The following is a 20,248-nucleotide window of genomic DNA, read 5'->3' as shown; positions in this document are numbered from 1 at the left end:
TTGGAAGAAAATAAACCAGCGTTTAGGATCTGGTTTTAGTTTTTTTTTTTTTTTTTTTTTTCCTCGTCTTTAGCAGCGAGACTCTGTAAGGTGCTGCGTGTGTTGTATTATATTGGAGATTGCAGCTGAGGCATGTTTCTGTGTCTGCTCTCATTTATTGCCAATCTCTCAGGGAGAAATTGGAAGTGATTTATCTAATGGATGCTGGAACACAGTGGCATTTTCGAATGAAAACACTCCACAGGAAATTCCGATAATAATTCACAGATTATTTGCTGGACTTTTTGCTAGGATTCCTCTAGTGTGGACGATACAGTTAAGTGTGCAATCGCACTCCCTGATAAATAGATAAATACCACTAAACAGGCTGTAAAGCAAGAGGCTAAATTATGCTTTCCTAATGGACTAATCAATTGTGACTTCTCCAGTCTGAGCTCACAGCAATTCATCCTACCTGGAAACAATTGCTTTTTAATCTCTGGAAGGCTTTCTCACTTTGAAAAGGATACAAAGGCCTTGCAGGGCTAAAAGCTTTATTGATCTCTAGACCCCATTGAATAGGTAATTATACGTCACGGTGTGCTTAGATTAATATATTGCCTTTGTTTGCATCTCAAAATGATAAATGAAGTATTTTAGTGTGCATATCATTTAAGTAATCCTAGATCATTAAGGAAGACGACCACGTACATGGGATGGGCTGTAATGGAATTCAGCAGGGGAGAGAGACTCCTGTCAGCTGTTCGGCAGAGAAGGCTTATCTCATCTCTGCCTGCTATTAAATGAAACATCAGCATCCACTCACGACCGGGCAGCTGGTCGGTCAGGGATTCTGTCAACTTTGGCAGCCTGATGGTCAGGTGTGTAGGTGTTAGTTAAATGTTACTGTGCCAAAAACAGTTTAGATGTACATGACCGTTTTCCACCCTCACCTTTACAAACAAAACTGTAAGCACTTTCTCAATGTGGTAAGCTCTTAGATGACCGATGAGATGGAGTAAGGGAATTTTTACCTTTGGATGGGTAGATTGTCACTTTTCGATAGTGGTCTATAAGCATTTCTATACTCTACACATTTTCTAGAGGCCTAAAAAACAAATTTTCTTCTTTTTTTTCCTTTTTTTTTTTTTTTGAGAAGCTACCACAACTTTGTTTTATTATATTTTATATTTAATATATTTTACAGTTTATATTACTGGTTGTGTTATTAAACAGTTTATTTAATAAACTGATAACTATGCATATAAAATATGTATTGAAAGCTTGTAAATAAGTAATTTTTGCAGTTTCCACATGAATGGTTTGTATAGACTGGGCAAACTTTACATTATGAAAACTCCTCTGTTTCAAAAGAGAATGCCATTCCTGTTTTCCACCTCATCACCTTTAAATAATCCACATGCAATATGTGTTGTTGTAATGCCTGATATTTGTTTTCTTTTGACTTTTTTTATTACATTTGGTCTGATGCTCCTGTCTCATTTGTTTAAGACAAACACGCCGATTACAGTTTATGAAGAGAAAAGAGGCAAAAGACTGCATCCATTTATTAATTTACCTCTTTTCACCTGCCACATTTTTCTAGCAGAAAACCAATTCCTCAACCCTGTATCCGCAGAGACATTTTGGAAGAGAAAATCTATGGGAGACATTATGTGTAGCGGGGAAGTGTGCCAGCTGTCGTAAGTTTGCCATCAGTTTGTGTAAAGGTTAATATCACATCTGCTGTGCAGTCCAGCTTGAGGATTCATTCTGCCTTCCCCGGCTCTGCTGCGGGACTCAGCAGCCATCTTCTGTGCGAAAGCAGCCTTCCTGGAGTCTAGGCTTGACAGCAAACAATCTGTTTGAGTCTGAGAGGGTGCAGAGGTCACCCAGCCCCAGTGCACTGCTTAATGTGGGCCTGCAGCCATGGCCCTCCAAATGGAGGGGAGAGGGAGAGAAAGAGCAACATGGCTACATGTTTGGTTTATCATTTCTAGTTCTCAAGCAATACATTTATGTCACCAAGGGAACTCGGTTCTTTCTGTTTAAAAACATCATGTGCCTTTTTTTGTGGGAATCGGTTTCTGCAGGGTTAGGAGTGTTTTAGCTTCGGATTCTTTTTTAATTTGAAGCTGTAATATTCTAATCACAATTGTCTGTAGTGTGGTTTAATTTTGTTTAACTAACTTGGTTAATGTAGGTTTGGTTACTCTGGTCCTCTTTATCTGATCCTTGATATGGATTGCTAAATATTGTTACTTTTTTTTGGCGTACACTACAGCAGCCCGTAGCAAGAGTGTTAGCAGTGTGTATTGATCTAAATATTTCATTTTGTTCATGTCACCTTAATACTGTACAAAGAATGGTTGTGGTTTGGGGGAGAAAGCTCCTTTTCAAATTAAACTTGGTAAATAAGTGAACCGGGGAAAATATGCCTCTGTGCACTCTGCTACAGCCAATTTCAACTTTATTGACACACCTATTTGTCAAATGTATGTGCAAACATCGTAAAGTGCTATCGACACATGTATATATCATGCACTCCTCCTTTTTTTAATCTATCTACCGTTCTATCTATCGTTCTATCTATCTATGCTGTGTTCCATCTTGTATGTGAATCAGCTGAATGAATATGTGTCTGATTACATGCATGAAGAGTTTGTTCAAAGTTTTGGTTTACTTTTAAATGTTTCATCTTACTATGACAAAATGTATATATTAACTGTGCAAATGTGCAATGCAATTTCATAATTCATATCAATCTTTTCTCCGTAGCTTCGTGACACAAAGTCAACGGAGCAGAATACAACGCTTCTGCATTTCCTGGCCGAGAAATGTGAAGAAAAGTATGCTGAGATCCTGAAGTTCCCTGATGAGCTTGAGCATGTTGAAAGTGCCAGCAAGGGTAAATAGTTATTATTATTATTTTAAATGTCAATTGTGATTTATTTTGAAGTCATTCATGTGGCAGTATAAATTATCAAGTGGAGCACAAAATAATTGTTTCTAATAATAATTATGCTTTGTCTGAATGCATTTGCATTTATGGTCTTAGCAGTATTTTGTAGTATATTACAAGACTAATAAAAAAACACTGGTCCAAAAAGGACACTGACACAGTTGCAGTGCTTGACATAATGCAAATTAATCATATGAGATGGTGAATTGTTTTCCCTCTCTACAAAAATGCATACCAGTCAGTGTATTATTATTGGTGATCCAGTGTCCTTTAAGTTCATAATAGCCACTACAATGGCTGTACTTACAGTAAGTTGAATACAGAGAGTTATTGTTGTTAGAATTTTTTTTTTTTTTTTTTTACGGACCTATTCAGTCCGTTTGCTGGTAAAGCACATCTGTAAAATGACTCAGTTTTCTGGCATGTTTGTGATGCGTTATTAGTGTCAGTTTGGAAGACTCTGCAATAATGCCATGTAATTCGGTTTAGCTGCATGATTGTTTCAGGCTAGATAAAGATGTGCTTTATTTTGATCCAGAAGTCTATCCTTTTATTTCTTCCCTCCCATAAGCTGTTATCGTGTTCAATCCAACAGATTTCCCTTTAAATGTGTTAAGCCTGGTTAATTGAACAACCAGCTTTGGGTTGTGAAGACATTATCACCCCTGATCGGCAGATATCAGCTAGGTCCTTGGGAAAAATATGGGGCTCTGTTGGTGTGACCTTGAGATATTTACCCTCATATACAATATATACCTCACTCCATCTATCTAAATCACGCTTCTTTATGGTGTTCGTCAAATCCTTTATTGGTTTTCTCCTGTGGTCTTATTTTAAGCCGTGAGCTTTGAGGCTTTTTATGGCTTGAATTAGATGAACTAATGTTACAGAGATCAACACAGGAGACCAGACACAATTGGCCCCGTGGACTATAATTAGAGCTTTTGCAGAGAATGAAATAAAACTAGTTAATGGCCAAAGAGCCTTTTTTAATCCTTTTGCTAGGTGTAAATCCAGCTTTTTCCATTACTATGAATAGACAAGTTTCATTAGAATGGTGTAGAGCAGTTCTGAGGGCTGATGAAGGAACTATAATGAAGCGCAAGAGGCCCATATGTTCCACAGTATGGCCGACAGGAAAGGTTAAGAGTCCAAGTGGGGAGGTAGCTTAGCAGGGATGGTGGCGTAGTCTCACACAGCCGTTCTGACATTGTGGAATGGATTCTTATTATGGCTTGCAGTGATTAAGAGCTTTAGTGCTTCCCACTATGCTGAGAGAGATTTCAGTGAATTTAAATATCTGGTTTCTTAACTCTCATTCATTTCAAACAGATTTGGAAATGAAGACCCTCAGTGAATGCTATAATCTTCTGTATTATTGCCACATGAAATGTCTGTCTCTGTTCGTCTCCGTCAGGGGAGAAATACAGGCATGCGTGTCCCGGCAGTGGCGTAATTTCTCCTGTCAATAAGCTAATTTGTCTTTAATTCCATTTGGAACTGTTTGGTTGAAGCCCTTGAGCTTTATTTACTTTGTTAGTTACCTAATTGCTTATCTAATCTAATAAAACAAATTCAGTGGTTTGTTGTGAAGGATGCGGCCACTGTTGAATAGACCAGCGGTATCTATGTCAAGGTAGATGGCTGAAAGAATGCACAAACCTAATGATTTTCAGAGAGACATTTCAAAGAGAATCAGTTCTTTGTCCATGGTCTTTATCTAATTTAGAATGACAGTTAAGCAGTTCTTGGCTCTGATTTAGTTCACTAGAGTGATGAGAAAATGTCACCCTGCTTATATGTGTTATTAATTAATTTGTTAATTGATTGTATTCATTATATTTCAGTTAACTTCACTATACATATAATTAATTTTATATAGCGTAAATAATAAATTCTGACTATTACTGTACTGTACATCAAAGCCAATTATGCTAAATGGCATATTAAATATGAGATATATATCATATTTAATTTAATTTCTTTTTCTGAAGGCTATTTATTAGCCCTCCGATTGCTATCGTACATGTAACGCATACAGATGTCCCACCTGGTTAAGTGTTGAAGCAGTCATGAATAAGTAATTCAGCTTTGGCTACTGATCTTTTTTGAGACCTTTCTGTTCATGTCAAAGTGGTGAGAGAACATGAATCCGTTTCTTCTTTTAACATGGTAGCACAGCTCACCTTAACCCACATTTAGACACCAACCTCTCATTCTCTGTAATTCCTGCTACCTCTCTATTCTTAAGTTCTTGCTTTTCTTCTCCAGCCTCCTCTCTGCTGCTCAGTTAACCTTTGGGCTTTTCCTTTTTTTTTCTTTGTCTTTTTTTTTTTTTTTGTCTCTCACTCTATATTTCTCACAAAGAACAGTAGATTTGTTGTCTCTTAAGAATACTACTTCCTCCACCTTATCCCTTTTCCCCGTCAGAGCGGCTTTTTAGGCAGGCAGAGTTACACACTAGAACACAAGAGCACTGGTGCACTGCAAACCCTATGCTGTCCCACTCTGCCTGTGCCCACAGGAGCATGGCTCTACACCCTGCTGAACTCTGCTGTTTGAGCTTTGTGCAAAGCCCAGATGCTCTGATCATACACCGGGATCTTCTCATAGTCTTCTGCTAAGCTTCCCATCACACATCCCATGCTCTTGCAGGATCTCTGCTCTCAGGTAGTGTACTTTGACCCAACGCACATGAGTGAAGACCAAATCAGGTGATTTCTTCCTGTTACATCAAGATTTGTTCCAAAAGGATGTGCAGTGCGCACACACATTTAGTAATCACATATCCATCTACAAATGTTGGAACTGGCACTCTTAATATACTTGATTGAAAAGAGCAATCAGTTCTGCCTGATTTGCTTGAGAATGTTATTGTCTCTCCTTTCAGTTCTGCCTTGATTGGTGACTGCAGAATACTTCTCTCTCAGTCCCAAACCTTTAAATCTCCACAAAGATAGTGGACAAGAAAGAGAAAGAGTTTGAGATAAAGGAAGTCAGATTATTTTGTGGGATCAGGGAGGGCTCAACAGTAAGTTTCTTTCTTTCTTTCTTTCTTTCTTTCTTTCTTTCTTTCTTTCTTTCTTTCTTTCTTTCTTTCTTTCTTTCTTTCTTTCTTTCTTTCTTTCTTTCTTTCTTTCTTTCTTTCTTTCTTTCTTTCTTTCTTTCTTTCTTTCTTTCTTTCTGCTGACAGATTTTTATTTGCCATGTTAACATTTCCATTAGCCAAGCCATCAGATTCTACAGATGCATTTTATTGACATGATACATGATACATTCCAGTACGTTGTACTGTATTTTTAAACATACTTTTTATGTTTTTTTAATGCTATAACTTGTATTAAAGTGGAAGAAAAGACTCAAAGGCCCGGTTTCACAGACAGGGCTTAGACTAAGCCAGGATTAGACCATAGATCAATTAGGGCATTTAAGTATTTTTTATAAACATGCTTAGAACAAAAACATTACCGATGTGCATCTTAAAACTAAAAAGGCACTGATATATTTTTAAGATCAGTCAGTGCAAGTTTATTTCAGTGGAAACAGCTCAGACTTACATTTTAGTCTAGGACTAGTCTTAAGCCCTGTCTTTGAAACCAGGGGAAAGAGTATGTTAATCTATTACATTATGATTTTGTGTATATAAATATATAAATGTATATTTTGATTTCTTTGAAATGCATTTTTTTAAACAAATAATTACTTTTATTTTGTAGCTGCTGCTGATGATGATAATGATGAGAATGCAAAACATTACTGATTGTGTTATAATCGTCAATGCATTCTACCTTACGCATTCTGAGGATAACTGTCACAAGCCATTATTGCCATTTCAACAAAACCTAATTATGTTTGCCAGCTTGGTAACATTACCTTGTTGACAAGTTTAAATCACACAATTGGCAGCGGCAATGTTCAGTATATCAGAGAAAACATTTACTGTTTACCTAATGCATGATGTAGACTAGAGCAATGCACTGGCTAAATATAGCATTTGTTCTGTCAACAGGCTATGGGCCAGCAGGCCACCCTTATTTGTGAGCCCTTCTGATCTGACCTCAGCTTTAATCACATTACACAATACTTTACCTTTTGTCCAAAGCTAACCACCCTTTATTGTATCATTGTATTCCTAATGCCAATTCCGAATACGGTCTTGACAAATTTAAACTGAAACAGCAACTCTGCTGATCAATGATACTTGTATCATCTCGTGTATAATTTAAGCTTGAGTCACAATTTGCCATTTTCTTGATTCTGTTAATGTGTGTCTTACATGCTTTCACTATCTCCATCTGCATTTATTTATTTTCTCCCCCTCCGGTCGTTTATGCCCAGTCCGTTCTCACTGTATGTAATCTATCCATTGCTCAAGGGGTGTTGTAGAAGGCAATTTTGATGTCAATTTTAATTTGACCTGACATTTTCCTTCAAGATAATCATGACGACAATTATTGATCTCTTCTGGCAGTGCAGAGCCACGTAAGGGGTTTTGTTTATAATGTGTTCAATATTTTATGCACCTCAGCAACATAATCCAGGTTTTCACTTGAAGAAAGTCAGTTTGGATAGGAGATATGTGCTAGCAATCCCATGTTGACTGGCCACTGCTTCCTGACACACATGATTGCATCCCTTAATACATCTGTGCTAGTCAGCCTGTAAAAAATATGTTGCCCAGGTAAAGGTCAGAAGCGGTCATGGCCTACCTCCCCAGGCCGAGCTTCCCTCTGGGCAGAGGAGCTCTCAACTTTCCTGTCTCATCCATTACCATCCACCTCCATCAAGGGCGGTGCTAATTAGAATGTGTTTTGATCATCCTGGGAGGATAGGCAGAAATGTGCTGAGTCTCAAGGAAGAAATGGGACATGGGGAGCAACCATGAAATCAGAGTGGCATTGTGTTTTTCCCTTTACTTATTCATGAACTTTATCCCTCCTGGGCTGCTCTGTTACACCTCCCTGCCCACAAAAAAAGCAGTAGATGGATGCTTGTAGCACTTCTTCCTGTTATATTACATCACAAACCTGAAGATGGTTCAAAATCCATGTATTTACAATCAGTGGATGAAAGATAAATATTTGTTTATATTATTGCTTATACTTAGCATTAGGGATTTAAGAGGATTATATATCTTTATACAACAGGTAGTTTTGGTTCTCAAATCTGATTGGCTGAGAATCTTTTCCAGCCATGCCGTATTCTACTAATAACACACAGAAACCATTTCATAATTTGTATCACTCCGCTTGTTTCTGCCGGATCTAAACTGGCAGCATTTTTCACACGGAACGTCAATGGCGTAGGAGCGCAAACCCTATCATTTTACAAATACCACTGTTATTGTGTCATTAAAATGTAGTTTTAAGTAGTGGTTTTTTTTTTAGGCTATAATGTAGTTGTTTAGACCTTAGATATGCAATTTATATATAAACAGCGCCTATTTGAAAATTTGTTTCGACATTTTTGGACATGTGAGCTCCAGGCAGTTGAGTGCTCATTTACCCGCTGAGAACAGCTTTATCTCGCCCAGTCCTTCGGGAATTTCCCGCTGGCTCTTATGTAGATAGTGGTTAAAGATGAGATATAATTGGTTTGGGTATATCAAATGTGCAATCTTTGGTCTTATTAATCTATTACTTGTTCCAGAGCAAATTGATTTAGCTTAGGGCAAAGTTAAGTTTCATAAGTTTATATTTTTATTTAACTTAAATCATGTACTAACTAGAGCACTTTTGTACTTTTGACTAGATTAATTGCTTGTTTATTTAGTTCAAACGTCTATTATTGTTCATTTAAATATTATTGTTCTATGCATAATATGTTGTTTTATGTCAATGATATGCCTTATTTCATGTTGAGAAAATATCTGTTAGTGATTGTGATTTCGACTTCAGTGAAAGTTACATTATTACGCCGTTGGATGGCAGAAAAGACTGTCTTTATGAGTGAGTCAGTAGCCAAGCCTTTTATATAGAAAGGGACTAAAACAAGGTTGAAAACAACACCTTATAAGACGCAACTGCCAAATGCATAGACTAGCGCTATCATGGGAAATCCCCTTAACTGTCAAAAAGGGATACTAAGACAAAGATATAGCTTTCCTCAGCGGATGTTTATTTTATTTTATTTTTTCATGAATATAAGATTGAATTGAAGAATAAATTCTATATCAGATGCAGGTAATACACTTGCTTAGTTGATCCCTGCTTCTCATAATATTCTGCTCTAATACAATAAGCTTCAATTTCTAGGTCTAGAATTTTGTATTATTTTATTTTTATAATTTTTTGACATTTTAGAATTAGTTACAGAGACTTGGGCTCATTTGTTAAACTGTCAACTTAAGATTTGAACCTGTAGCTGAAGGAAGTAGTTCCACACAAAAGAGGGTTTTTAAAGGCACTCCGTTGTTGTTTCTTATTTATTTACACACTTGTGCCGTTGAACTGTTGTATAAAAGCAATATCACACTCGCAGTTGTGGCTATGGCTCTATTTCAGCAGGACTCTGATTGCCTCTGAGTTGGTTCCTCTGCCAAATCTATGTTTTTGAGGAAGGGGTCTTTCCTAAGCAACTTCCCAAAACACTGTAGCAACTATAGCAACACCCTAGCTCAAGCAAAGAGCTCTGAAATAAAAAAAATGGTGTTGGTGCAGTATGTAAATGCGTGGCTCCCCCTTTATACAGTATGTATTATTCGCCTCATAACGTGTTATAAAAAAAATTAAGCAGAGTAATTGTTCAGATGCTGCCCCTTTTTGTCTGTAATGTAAATGGCTGTGTCTGGTTTAGTAACTTTGTGTGCTTGTGGAAACAGAAGCTAGGACAAGAGGAGGAGAAGGGAAATTAGAAGAGTAGAGAGGGTGTCCTGGTGTTGAGCTGCCACATGAATCAGCTGCCGTTCTGTATCGGTTGTTCTTCATCCTAGAGTGAACTGGAGCACAGTGGTCATAAAGCATGCGTTTTGATGATTGTGGCCAAGACCTTGTTTTGTGAAGTGCAAGCTGTATGTCAGCAGAAAATTCAGTATGCAAGAGTAATGCTTTAAAAAGACTTGCCTGTTATCTCTTTAGTTTGATTGTCTGTGCTGTAGCTTGTCAATGTTAGGGCTGAAGAAAACTGTTCTTTTCATTCTTCAGAAAGGAATCTATGAAGTACTTTTATTTATTTGTTTATTTCTTTATACCAGTTACTGTTGAAACAATGGGGGCATTCAATCAGTTCAAAGTATGTGTGGCCAATTGTGACCCACAAATTTAATTTAATTGAATTTATAATAGTAATGATTATTATTAGTATTATTAATAGTACTAATCAAGTATGCTATTATTTATTCTTCATTTATTTTGTATTTTTGTTTTTTGTTGATACATGGAAGTATATAGTAGGCTGGAAAACTAGTGTGATAGAGAGGAAATAAGATTGGAACAATTTTGTCAGCTTTCTGTTGTTGAATTAAATTAATATTGCATGTCCACACAGTATATCGATTTATTTGGTAAAGAGTGTATAATAAAGCCTTTCTGGATGATACAAGAAATTTCCTCCTTTTTGAGATAATAATTGGTTGATGTGCATTATGAGTTGTAAAACCCATGTTTCTTTTTTTTTTTTTTTTTTTTTTAGTGCTGAACATGACAAAAACTCAACTTGAGCCAATTTAAACCCTTTTTTAGATTTAAACAAGTGCAGCACAGAAATTCCTACATCTTCAAGTTCACATGAACCTTCACTTTTAACCTTCACAAGGTCACGTTCAACTGCACATCCTCGAATCCATCTATAGAAAACAAGTAGATACTTAAAAAATAACAAAAAATAAAAAACCTGAATTTTGCTTAAGTTCAAGGACACCCTACAAACTTGTGAATGTAAGTATGCGAGTGTATCTCTATATGCCCAATATTTTATCTGCCCGTCAGTGCTAAATGGTCTGTTGTGGGAATATCATCTCTGCCACCATGGTTCCCCACCCCGTTGCTTGGTGCTGGGTCTGGATAATTAAAGATTGCTAATTTCCCAAGGGATAGAAAGAACAAGCAGGGATCAGAAGTTCAGCCGCATGTCTCGGCGAGGGGGAACACACTGAAAATATATCTGCTGTTAGTTAAGCCTTAAATGGGGTCAGGTTGAATGTTGCTTTGGGCGCTCTCTGTTCCCTGACTGATGTGGGATGAGTGAGTCTCAGTGAGAGGAATACTCACCTCTCGTTCAGCTGATAGCTCTCATTACCTGACTGACATATATAAAAGTGGCCTTGATTTATCCTGTCATCTCGCCGAATAGTGGCGTTAAATTGTGTTTGTGTCAATAAAGGCAGCTCCTGTTTATAGACATAAAGCTTATATTGTGGATGAACTGAGATGGCCGCATCAACCCATCCACGGCGTAGATATTGCCTCACAATTTCCTGCTTAATGCGGTCCCTTCCACGCAATGATGATTCCATTGTGATCGAGAATGGGTTCTTCTTGATGTTGGTATTTTTGCACCTCTGACTTTTGCTAATAAAGCTGGAAAAGCCTGGAGTGCCTGTTATTGAGCAATATGCCTTGTTAAACCCACACTCAGCACCCCTCTAAAGTAGGGTCCACCAACTTTCTGCCTCGAGCCCCCATTGTGACTATGCCAAGGCAGTCTGACAATCCAAGGGGAAAAATGACACACATGTGCTAATAAATCGATTTAGTATATGGCACAGCCATGGGCAAAATAGTTTAGTGAAGGGGTGAAGAAAAAAATGGAAGTGGAATGGGGGACATTTGAACTTGTAGGATATTAATGTAATGGTGAATGTATCTATTATCCACATTTATTCCTGTGGGACTGGGGAGTTTCAAAGCACTGTTTCTAGATGATAAGCTCATTACTGTGTATGTAATGGCTGCATTGCATATATATATATATATATATATATATATATATATATATATATATATATATATATATAAAAAACCTTCTTCACATGGAGTAGAAAACAGTTTTGTATTATTATTTATGTTGTTATAATGCCATTTTTCAAGAACACATGTTTGTAATATGAGAGCACACCCAGGTTTTTTTTTTTTTAACAAAGCCACAGCAAAAATAATCATTGGGTCCATTAAGCAGCACACAGTAGTTCAGTTTCGTTACTGAATGAATCATTGGAATAATTGATTCAGGAACTCATAGGCTGCGTCCGAAATCGCTTTATACTCTCTTGAGTAGGTATTTATTTTGAATAAGTACTCCCTTTTTGAGCGTTAAAACAGTATGTTGTATATAAATGAGTATGAATGAGTTTAGTATGATTGTAATCCGGACGTACTACATTTGCCATTTTATCATTATCATGTGACGTACCAATGTCAGTTGTGTCATTTCACTGCCATTCACAAATCCTCTCCCATGGTTTCATGGGATAGTAAAATGTCCATCGAATGCACACTTCTGAATCTTACCTGAAGTAGTGTACACGTGTACTTTTTGCCTAATCTTTTATGAGTACTGTGAATTCAGACTTTTATAAAGTAGGGAAGAATGCGGACGTGGCCATAGTTCACGCAGGAATTATTGATTTTGAGCAATTCGGTTGAGTGAATGATTCAACTCACTCATAAAGATGCTCATAAACTCATAAACTACTAGTGTAATGAAAAACCAACTAGTATTAAGTAATATTTCATTTGTTGAATGAATTTAGTAAATGTATTGGGTATCATGAACAAGCAATGAACTTTTTTTCACAGAATTTATTCATGTAGGTTAATACTAATTATATAATATATACATAATATCATATTTTAATTGTTGATTCATGTTTGATCACAATAAATTAATGTTAATTCATACAATGTTAATTTATATGTAGATATTAACATTAGTCTATACTAATTAATACTCAAAGTATTATTCATCGTTAGTACACAAAGTCTGTATTCTTGTACAACTCTCTGTTTCACAATTTAATGAAGTGTGCCCCTTTTACTATAATTCTTCTTTTTTTTTTTTTTCTTCTGTCACACCTACCGAATATATTCCCCCTGCAGATCAATCCATGGAGATGTGCCCTACATTTCCGCTGTGGCTCAGCTCTCCAAAAAATGCTGGCCTTATCTGCACCACACATACATGCATGCGAAACATGTCTGGATTAAGATGCTGAGGGCAGCACTCTCACACATACCACACACACACACACACACACTGATTCTGGCACTTTAGATTAGAAGCAAAGTGAACATTTGAAGAAAAATAAATAAAAATCCAGAGAGAGAGTTTTACCATTTACAGAATCTGTGCAGATCCACTTCTCCTGGAGGACCTCAGAAGATCACAAGAGTAGTGCCAGTGGTTTAAGAAAGTGGGATTTTAGGAAGACATTATGCTGTGATGTTTGGTTTGCGAAAATATATCATTTATTTTTATCTATCTATCTACAAATCTTGTCAGAATTATTGGCACCCTTTGTAAATATGAACAAAGAAGCCAAAATAAATCTGCATTTGTCCTTTATAAATCCTTTTGACCTTTGTGATCCTTTCATTGAAGGAAAATGATTGAAAATGGAGGGAAATATCGTTATGAAATAAATGTTTTTTCTCTAATACACATTGGCCGCAATTAATGGCACCCTTTTATTCAATACATTTTGCAACCACATTTTGTCTTCTCCTATAATACCTGATGAGGTTGGAGAACAAGTTACGAGAGATCAGACACTTCACTTTTCTATAGGATTTAGGTCAGGGGACTGGAATGGCCATGGCAGAAACTTACTTTTTGTGCTCAGAGACACATTTTATTTTATTTTTTGTTGATTTTGATGTTTGTTTTGGATCATTGTCCTGATGGGAAGATCCAACCACAGCCTATTATAAGATGTATAGCTGTATTAAGGCTGATTTTTCAGCAACCATTACTCCTGTTGTCAGTGTCACATGATCCTTCAGAAATCTGCTTAAGAAACAGTGAGCATTATTGAGCACTATAAACATGTTATGTTTGTTTCATTCAAACCGGAAACTGGGGGGAACCCTCACGCAGGAAGTCCAAATATGCCTCACAGAATTAATATAACTAATGACTTTCCAAGAAAATCCCTAATATGGACAAAGGCATCCAGCAATGAGATGGCATTGTAGCTGAATAAAAAGAAGATGGCGCTTTGACTTATTAAATCTGAAGACAATAAACACACGACTGTGACATTATATGGTTTATCTGTGCTCTTCAAGCCATCTTGGGTATTTTCACTAGAATAAAGTATATTTTTAATTAAAAAAAATTACAGTATAGAATACTACAAAATAATACACTGTCTGCCTCATTCTTTCATAAGAAGCCACTTCAGATCCCAAATGTTACATCATGTTACAGTGTAAGCACTTATACAACTTTTATATCGTACTCCGTTTTATATTATTGAAAATAAAAACATCTTTGTCGTACAACATTTAGCTTTATTAAAAAAAAAAAAATAGCATTGAAAGGTTACCTACCTTCCTGGATATTTCATATTTCAATATGTTTCTGTCGATTTCACACATTTAGTCTGGAACTAGTAAAATGTGTACAAGTTTATGTAACAATAACACGTTAACTAATGTAAGTGAGAATTAGAAATTATATTCTCCTTTGGATCAGTCGTGTCCTTCTTTTGAGGTAAATTCAAGACTTATTCCTCACAGCACATCTTCCAAACTATATGAAAAGCAGAGGAATGATGAAGCTTAAAGTTTTGTTTATTTAGGTGATGGGGGTGTTTACAGGTTCGCATGGCTCACATAGACGATAAATGTATGAATAGGCTGTACTGTGCTTGGGTGTGGTCACATTACAGATAATCAGCATTAGGCTTGGGTATCGAGTATCGATTGGAACCGGGACTAGCTTTGCGATTTTCCCGGAATCGTTCAAAAGTTTAAATTTCGATTCCTAGTTTCGATTCACAGTCTGCCGACCGGAAGAAGAAACCGCTGTCTAAGTTACCAATTTGATCATTTCTAGCCCTATTCTGAACTGAAGTAACTACCTAATCGATTTCAAACTGCCAAATGTTAACTCGCTGAACACTGACAGCTGTAGCCTACTTCCCCACATTAGTTAAACATTTGTAAACTGTAACGTAAACACGGCATGGTAAATGCGTGTATTACTAGCACAGGTGTAAGCGTATATGGATTGTTATGCTAAACTGCGAATATATTTTATAAGACGCTGTGTGAGTTGCCTTATTAACTCACAGCGTCTCATAAAATTTATTCAGAGCAAACAACCCTGACGTTAAACCTTAAAAACCTACTTATATGATGTTTTCTTTTTATTCGGTATCTTGCAAGTCGCAACCATATTCTTTCGTCCTCTGCTCGTCCGTTTGAAAACTGTGCGCGATGCCGGCGAACGTAAAACACATGAGTGTAAACAACCATATTTTGCCTATTTTACCTGATAGCCCATTTTAGCTGTGAAAATAGCAATTGATGGAGAAGGTCAGACTATTTCCTTCAGAAAGACCTTTGGTTAGCTAGCTCATTTAAAATGTCCTAACATTTTGTTTAAAATAGATTTGATATTTATATTGTAGTTGAAAACAGCCCTGTGAGAAATTCATAGTAAAGTTCATAAAAAGTAAAAAGTTCATATAATTAAAATTGATCTAAACTTTTTTCACCCTGCCTCTTAAAAGAATCGGAATCGAGAATCGTTAAGAACCGGAATCGTAACAAGGAATCGGAAACGGAATCGGAATCGTTCAAATTCAAACGATACCCAACCCTAATCAGCATAGACATACAGATTACACAAAAAGAGAATATTTATTTTCGATATGAATTCGTTTAAAAGTATCTTTCTAAAGACATATCTCTCATGTCTCTGTGTGTGTGTCAAATCCACCAAAACATGCCATTTTATATTATATATATATATATATATATATATATATATATATATATATATATATTATTATTATTATTATTATTATTATTATTATTATTATTATTATTATTATTATTATTATTATTATTTATTTATTTTTACTCATAGCCCTGTTGTTTCAAACCAAGACTTTTCACAATTTCATTGTGTTGGATTAGACATTGCCCAACCTCCATGGTGTCTGACTCTGGCAGCCCACTTATGATGTGATGAACGCTTATTGTCTAGTGAAGAGGGCTATTCTTCTTGTATTTGTTTTGCAAAGGTGAGACTGGTGAGGTGAGATGAGACTGACTCTTTAGGGCAGCATGTCCAATCCGCTATACACAACAGGCAGGCTGGGAGAGTAGACAGTCTGTCAGAGGGCATATCAGGGGTAGGAAGCAGGCCTGTCTGCCCCAGCTGTCCCTTTTATGAGTGATGGCTTTTATGAAACGTTCCTCTATGCGGCTTCCCTTTTTTGCCTGCTAGAATATTGGGGAGATGTGGCAGCCTCCTATCTCCCCTCCCTCCTTCGTTCTCTGTCCGGCAGTGCAGGTACGCAGACATGGATGGACACGTGCAGAGAGGCTGACTGCCCGGCTTAGAAATACTGACAGCACACCTGGATGAAAGTCGACAATGCAGCAGAAAATGAAAATAATGCTGTTTGCCAGGCAAGAAATACGTCCTGTCACTGTCAACCTCTCGGCATGCTGAGATTGTTGGACAGGTTGATGCCAGTGTTTTTTTTTTTTTTCTTGAAAGCACTTTAATGTGGCTGCTCTACCCTCACAGAGCTCTCCATGTGTGTAAAGGAGCGTGTCTCATTATTGGCCCTACATCGCGCTGCACCTTCCACCTTCATCTTACCATTTCTATTTCCACCTGGTAGCCTGATAGAGCTTTTGAGTCCGACCTGTCATAAGCTGTCAGAATCAAATAGGTTTGAAACAACTCGGAATATCCATCTATAATGTTTCTTTTCCACTGAATCTATCTGAATGCTGCAGTGAACAAACAATTAGTGTTGAATTAGAGTGTTTAACAGATGTGTCAAATCTCAGAGAGGCATCTGGAGGCAAAACAATAGGGAAACAAAAATGAATTGATGAATATAAAGATAATGCTTTAGCTCTTCAGATGGGGTTTGATGCTGGCTTTGCCAGAAAACTTTTGTATAAGATAAGGCCGTGTGGACAATTCTGGGCTAAACAACGACGACGTAAACTGTAAGTAATGTAGGCTATTTAAAACTTAAAACTTTTTTTAAAACTTTAATTGCACTTTAATTCATTATGAATAATCACTGTGTTTTTACTTAGTTTAGCCTACTTATTGTTTTCATGACCGTCATGTTCATGCCCCGTAGGCTATTAAAAGATGTAGTCTGTCAAACTGACAAAATAGTTTCACACTTTCTATGTGGACGGGCTGATGCATTCTTAGTTGTGTTGATGGTTCATTTCCTCTGATTCCGACTCAAACATCATTGCAATCGCCTCGCACGCATCACCCGTTACTATGGTAACGGTAAAGACAGCTCCGCAAAATCCGTACGTTTTGACAAGGGGGCGTTAACAATTGATGCATAGGCACTGAGGTTAGCCAATCATAACAGTGGGCGTTAACACTGAACTCTTAAAGGGGAAACACCCCCAAAACAGACTGTTTGAATCAGAGGATGAGAAACAGGATGGGAAAAGGTCATAAATCACTCAATTTTAAACGTTTTTTGTCCAAAAAACTATAGTAATACTATAATTGCACCTAAGGGAACATAATAAAAGAAAAGAAAAAAACATGTCATGACCCCTTTAATTGAACTAAAACAGTTATAGTGTCACGGTTATCTGGACTCATTCATTTTTAGTTTCACTTGGACTTTCAGTTAGTTTTGATTCATCACATGCGTTCCTTTGTTTAATTTTCCCACCGCTCATCAGTAACCATGGACACTAATCATCATCACAGCTGCTCATCATTCAGTTCGTCACCATCATGTATTTAAGTTCCTCCATGTGCACCCTCAGTTGTCGGTCAGTGTTTGCGTGTTGTGTGTGTTAACATTTGTTCTCTTACGAGAGTCCTCTCGTACTGCGTTTTATCAAAACGCTACGGGAAAAGTCTCTTTTCACGAAACACTGAAGCAAAAAATTATCCTTTAATTTTCATATATGTAAAACGCGTTGCGGCAGCAGCAGACAGCTATGGCGAGACGGCTTGCTCGCTCATTGGCTGCTCTGCGGCAACTGCTTAAGCCTATCGAGCGAGGCCTGAGATGGCATCAGGCCAATGAGGGCGCTTCGCGCCCTCCTCGCCACTTCCCGCCGAAACGGGCGTGGCTTACCTCTATAAAAGGAGCTCGAGAAGGCTGACTCACTTGATTTTAATCTCTTCAGCGAAGCGCACGCATCGCTGGATCACGGAAGCAAGCGTCGTTCGAAGCAAGCACTTCAGCGGGACGAGCCCTCGAAGCCGCTGGCCAACGCCGCCTTCTACAGCCGTACCTGCTGCGCTTTCCGACGCCTATATCCTTTATTGCTATATTGCTCTGTTTTCTCTGTGTGTGTGTGTGTGTGTTCGCTGCAACACTCACCCCTAAAAGAGCTGCGTCTTTTTCAAGACGCCTTCTCATGCAGCGCTCGCGCTCGCTGACGGCGAAATGCCCTTACTCCGAGCCAATTGCCTACGGTGACTCTGAGGACTCGCCAGGCATCCTTCCGAGGCTGCCCTTCCTGGAAGCGGACGGCGGGATTAGTTTTTCTTTACGTTACAAGAAAAGCTACCCTGCCTCCGCGCGCGTCATTCACCGGCGAAGGAGAAAAGAGTGTTCTCAGTCCCACCATTGGTCGGTCTCACCTCTTTTCTCTCATATTTCTCAGTTCCCTGTTCGGCGACTGGAAATATTATTGCAGCAAGTGAGTCTGTTATAGCACGCTTGCCTGCCAGCAAACGCCGAAGAATACATGTTGACGCCGCCTTTGCCGCCAATGCTTCACTCTGTCAGTCCCCTGAAGGCGACTGCAGAGATGCATTTTGCAGCCAGCGAGCGCGTAGTACCCGCTTGCCTGCAACCGAACGCCGTTTCTACGGTTCCCGTGCGTCACTGGCGAAAGGGGAATGGAGTGTTTTCAGCCCCGCTGAAACCGGGCGATATCCACTCTTCTCACATTCTGGCATATTTCAGGCGTCTGAAAATGTTAGTATTGCATGTCGTGCTTACTCGCATGCCTGCAAGCAAACGCCAGTGTGGATAATACTCACGCTGACTTTGTCTATGTATCTTCACTGTGGTCCAGTGGTAGATTATTAGACTCTCGCGCGGGGGATCCGAGTTCGAATCCCGGGTCTGCCGGCAGAAAATATTTTGCCGCCGAATGCAAATCACTCTGTTTGTTCCCCGAGAGGCAACTGCAGAAGTGTTTGTTTTCGCAGCCCACGAGCACGTGGTACATGCCTGCAAGCAAACGCCAGTGTGGATAATACTCGCGCTGACTTTGTCTATGTATCTTCACTGTGGTCCAGTGGTAGATTATTAGGCTCCAGCGCAGAGGATCCGAGTTCGAATCCCGGGTCTGCCGGCAGAAAATATTTATGCCGCCGAATGCAAATCACTCTGTTTGTTCCCCGAGAGGCAACTGCAGAAGTGTTTGTTTTGCAGCCCACGAGCGAAGTCCCGGCCACGGCCGATGATGCTATATGTGTACAGAAGATGCCCACTGCTTGTGCCCATCCCTACACATTAGCACAGCCCTTCACACAGGGCCCGCGCTCATATATTCGACTCGGGTCGATCACGCACACAACATAGTGAACGTGCCCACTGCCTAGTGCCCACAAATACTATGTTCTGCATGCCTTGTGGTTTCTGTAAAGACGAAACCTGTGCATTCACACTGCTCAGGCAGACAGTGCACTCATTGCAGTAATTGTGCCCGCTCTCCCGCGCCCACACTTACTAACGGTCATTATATGTCCTACGGGACTCGCCCAGCCCTCCCTTGCTCGGTTAAACACCGCAGCGGGGTCGAGCGCAGGCATTCTGCCCGGCCACGGCCGATGGTGCTATAAATGTAGTCTCGATGCCCACTCCTCAGTGCCCATCACTACACATAAGCACAGCCCTACACTTAGGGCTCGCGCACATAAAATCGACTCAGGTCGATTGTGCTTCCAACATAGTGAGAGTGCCCGCTTCCCAGTGCCCACGAACACTATGTCTAACAGATCACAGGCTCTCTGTAAAAACGAGACCTGTGAGCGCGCGCTCTGCTCAGGCAGACACCGCGCCCAAAGCAGTAAATGTGCCCGCTCCCAGCCCACATCTACTCGCTCACATGAGTCCTATGTAGGGCTGAACGATATATCGTTATCGTATCTATATCGAGATATGAACTTTCA

The 20,248-nt window shown here is 38.7% G+C and overlaps 1 protein-coding gene across 8 annotated transcripts in view; it reads left to right on the top strand.

Annotated features, from left to right (window-relative positions):
• Positions 1 to 20,248, top strand: part of diaph2 (diaphanous-related formin 2) — a 481,157-nt gene that overhangs the window by 300,286 nt on the left and 160,623 nt on the right. For all 8 annotated transcript variants that reach the window (XM_081382679.1, XM_081382682.1, XM_081382680.1 and 5 more), the window contains one exon: positions 2,758 to 2,887. In XM_081382679.1, the coding sequence (XP_081238805.1) occupies positions 2,758 to 2,887 (130 nt within the window). The remainder of the gene's footprint in view (positions 1 to 2,757; positions 2,888 to 20,248) is intronic.

Source organism: Scardinius erythrophthalmus (assembly GCF_964197995.2).
Source record: "Scardinius erythrophthalmus genome assembly, chromosome: 13".
In the NCBI taxonomy this organism is placed as follows: domain Eukaryota; kingdom Metazoa; phylum Chordata; class Actinopteri; order Cypriniformes; family Leuciscidae; genus Scardinius; species Scardinius erythrophthalmus.
This window is presented reverse-complemented; position numbering and strand designations above follow the sequence as displayed.